Below are 3,549 nucleotides of genomic sequence, written 5' to 3'. Positions count from 1 at the left end.
CTCCCAACACGATGCAGCAGGTGCTGCCCAGAGAGTCCCAGAAACTGATTTTATCGGTGGCTGGAGGACAGTCGGGAGATCAGAACCAAGCAGATGAAGGTAGGCAGGACAATCCAGAGCACTGAAGCCAAAGCCGGTTTCGGTGACGTGCTTGGTAGTGAGAGCCAGCAGATCAGAGATCCAGAGATCCAAAGAGATGTCAAGGGGGGATCCAGAATGGAGTTGGGAAACTGTTCCAGGTTTAGTACACAGACATCCGGCAGGAGTATGAAGACAGGTCAGGCAAACAGATCAGAATGGGGAAAGGCAGGCTTAGAGGTCGAGAGGAAGAACGTGTCAGTATGAGGCAATCAGAAACACAGGAATGCTCAACAACTTCTCACCATTTGCTCGCACTGATGACTGGTCTGAAGGCTGGTTAAATAGAGACTGAAACTGGTGGATCAGATGAGCGGTAATGAGAACTGGGCAGAGATAAGCAGGTCAATGAAATGAGTAATCAGATCAGACATCAGCACCAAGATCATTTCATTTACCTGTGAGTGATTCTTTAGGAGTGTCTTGGTGAGGGCAACAGGGGGCCTAACCCTGCCAAAAAAGGGTTGATGGACACGCTAACTGCATTAGCTGATTAGCAATTTAGCAGAATAATATTGAGACACAGTTAAATAAATTAGTCTTCAAAGAACTTCCCTTTCAGCTTTAACCTTATTTCAACACTGTTTTTAAAAAGGTGTTTGTGTCAATGACTGAAATTTAAAACGTTTTATTTTTTTGGCAGCCTCATTTTCAAACCACATGAAGGACTTCATCAGGGCTGTAAAGAAAATAGAAGATGAGGACCCTGGCAAAGGTCCAGCTGATGTGTTGAAGATGCTGCGCAAAGCAGCTGGCCTCAATGATGCCTTCATCCAGTACTTCCTCCCCGATGCTGAGGCTAGTGGTTCTGAGCTGCCTGCTAAACTCTCAGAATACCTTCGCAAAGCTGTACATCACAGGGTGCTGAAAGGTTCCAAAGAAGAAGGAGTGGTTCTGACGCCAGATGGTACCACGGTTGCCCTTGGACCGCTCCTCCTGGGCATTGAAGCTGGCCTTCTTTCCAAGACTCGAGGACGAGCTCCAGGTCTCTACCAGCTCACTCTAGCCAAAGATCTTGGTCTCTCTCTCAGGCACGGCTCTTCTGGCACAAATCTCTTCGGACCTGATGGCTTTTGGGACAGCTTAACGTCTCCCCAAGTCTTCACGCTCTCAGACAAACCAACTTTGCTCACCACAGCTCAGGTTAACGGAGGCATGGACGGCATCATATTAGGGAAGGAGGTTTCAGCCAATCCCAGCCTTCTTGTCAAGCTCAGCAGTCTGCTCAATGAGTACTACAATCACCAGTTGGACAGTAGGGGAATGGACGGAGCCCCGCGTCTCATTAGTCAACGTCGCAGGGAGAACTTCAAAGCCCTGCTCCTCCCTCCTTTGCTGGCCAGACAGGTGTTGAAGTCTATAGACCTGCAGCAAAGGCTGGCGGGACACCCAAAGATGGAAGTGCAGACCAAGCGGGAGCTGATGGCTGTAGTGGAGGAAGGATTGAAAGAGTTTGTTCATATGTATGTTGGTGAGTATGAGATCAAACCACAGTTGAACTGTCTTGTGTAGTGTTCAGGTTTACCATCGAACAAAAGAAAGAAATGGCTGTTTTAATTGAACTTCTGAAATGTTTATATCTTAACAGTTTGTCCACCAATTGTTTCTCGAGCTTCATGGGGCGCTGAACCTTACAAAGGGACACCCACCCAGCTGTCCTTGCCTCTTACCTACTTATTCATCCATCACACTCACACACCAAGTGAGCCTTGTTTGACCTTTGAGAAATGCGCTGCAGACATGCAATCCATGCAACGCTACCACCAAAAACACAAGGACTGGGCTGACATTGGATACAAGTAAAATGAGTAGCACTGTAAGATTACTCCTATATGTCAAACTTTCTCTGGTAATTAAGAATACATTTCCTCTAAAGCTTTGTCGTTGGCGGCGATGGAAACATTTACGAGGGCCGTGGCTGGAACTGGCAGGGAGCCCACACATATGGATACAACTCCAAAGGCTATGGCGTCTCCTTTATCGGGAACTTCCAAAGCCGTCTGCCATCTACGCACTCTATGGATCTGGTGAGAAAGCAGCTGGCATCCTGTGCTGTACGTGGAGGGCGGCTGGTGTCCTCCTACATCATAAAAGGGCACAGAGACATGGTGACCTCAGCCTCTCCAGGAGACGCCTTCTATCAAGAAATTAAACGCTGGGATCACTATGGGGTATGTAGGAATCCTGCCTTTGGAATGTTAACTTAAAACAAATCAAAGCTGAGATCTAAGAAATGAAAAATAAATCCTATTGAGTTTCTTTTTCACATAATAGATATTAGAAAAAAGCCCTCTTATAGCCAGAATCCTTCTTTGAGGGCATAGTATTTTTGCTTTTCTACATTATCACACTTTTTTCTTTTCAACTTTTGGTTTCATAATATACAGTACTACCACCATGTAGTGTCAATCTCATGACATTACACAAATCTAAGTGAAAGCAAAGTGGGGAGGATCCCGATAAAAAGCTTAAACAGCTCTAATTAGTAAAAGGCATGGTAAAACTTTTAATTACTCCAGTAGGAAGTTTTGTGTCATTCTCAGATCTATTTTCCAACAACTGGAAAACAACAGGCAGATCTGGTTGCTGCAGACTTTGCAGATAGCTTTTAAAATATTATCAACTTCTCTGCTGAGTAGTTTGTCTAAAGCAAAAAAACTAAAACAATCCTCAGTCAAGATGCCATTAAGTTTTGTTTTTACCTTATAAGTGGTCGATAGTTTTTCAGTACCATCAACGACAATCCCAGTCGTTCCATCACAAGATATGTCACCTCCCTGTTCTGGGGAGGCTATAAATTCAAAATAGACATGTGCAAAAAAACGATAAAACGTATACTTAGTTATCAAACCAGTATATTTATATAAGTTCCAACAGCAACAAAAATATAAAACCACTTATAAAAACAAAACATAATTTCATGTCCAGGTTTACTTTTTGTATAAATCTTTGTAAATCTGTGTTTTGCATGATCCAATATTGTGGCACAAACCAAAATTTTTTTTTACCAGTTTAATAATGTGTAAGCTATTAGTCAGCTTTATATTTTTTAAATATTTATTTATTTTCTGAGAAGGTTTTTATTTAAGAGCAACTATGAAATTAACAAACATCTAGAAAAAGTACACTGTATTATTCCGTAAAAATTCAAAAAAATATCCACTGGACTTGGTTTTCAAGATTTGAAGTTTCGCCACCTCTCCAGGAAGCTTTCTCAATTCAAATGTGAATGTGAAAATGTGAAAACCAAGTCCAGTGGATATTTTTTTGAATTTTTGAATGACTATGACCTGGATGACTGACAACCTTCACCAGCATACACTGTATTATATTATTTTCCATGCGAATCCCAGATTGTTCATTCTTCTTTGCCTTTTCTAAAAAGTGCTTTAAATCAGTCCTACCTGTTTT

At 42.3% G+C, this 3,549-nt stretch overlaps 1 protein-coding gene across 1 annotated transcript in view; it reads left to right on the top strand.

Moving 5' to 3' along the window:
* The first annotated feature begins 11 nt into the window (after positions 1 to 11).
* Positions 12 to 3,549, top strand: part of LOC107087660 (N-acetylmuramoyl-L-alanine amidase-like) — a 4,147-nt gene continuing 609 nt past the window's right edge. Inside the window, exons 1-4 of the mRNA XM_015379349.1 lie at positions 12 to 99; positions 782 to 1,609; positions 1,727 to 1,937; positions 2,015 to 2,309. Coding sequence (XP_015234835.1) covers positions 12 to 99; positions 782 to 1,609; positions 1,727 to 1,937; positions 2,015 to 2,309 — 1,422 coding nt within the window. The remainder of the gene's footprint in view (positions 100 to 781; positions 1,610 to 1,726; positions 1,938 to 2,014; positions 2,310 to 3,549) is intronic.

This window comes from Cyprinodon variegatus, unplaced genomic scaffold, assembly GCF_000732505.1.
Source record: "Cyprinodon variegatus isolate N-32 unplaced genomic scaffold, C_variegatus-1.0 Scaffold190, whole genome shotgun sequence".
NCBI classification, from domain to species: domain Eukaryota; kingdom Metazoa; phylum Chordata; class Actinopteri; order Cyprinodontiformes; family Cyprinodontidae; genus Cyprinodon; species Cyprinodon variegatus.
The sequence above is the reverse complement of the archived record's forward strand: the minus strand, read 5'-3'. Positions and strand labels throughout refer to the sequence as shown.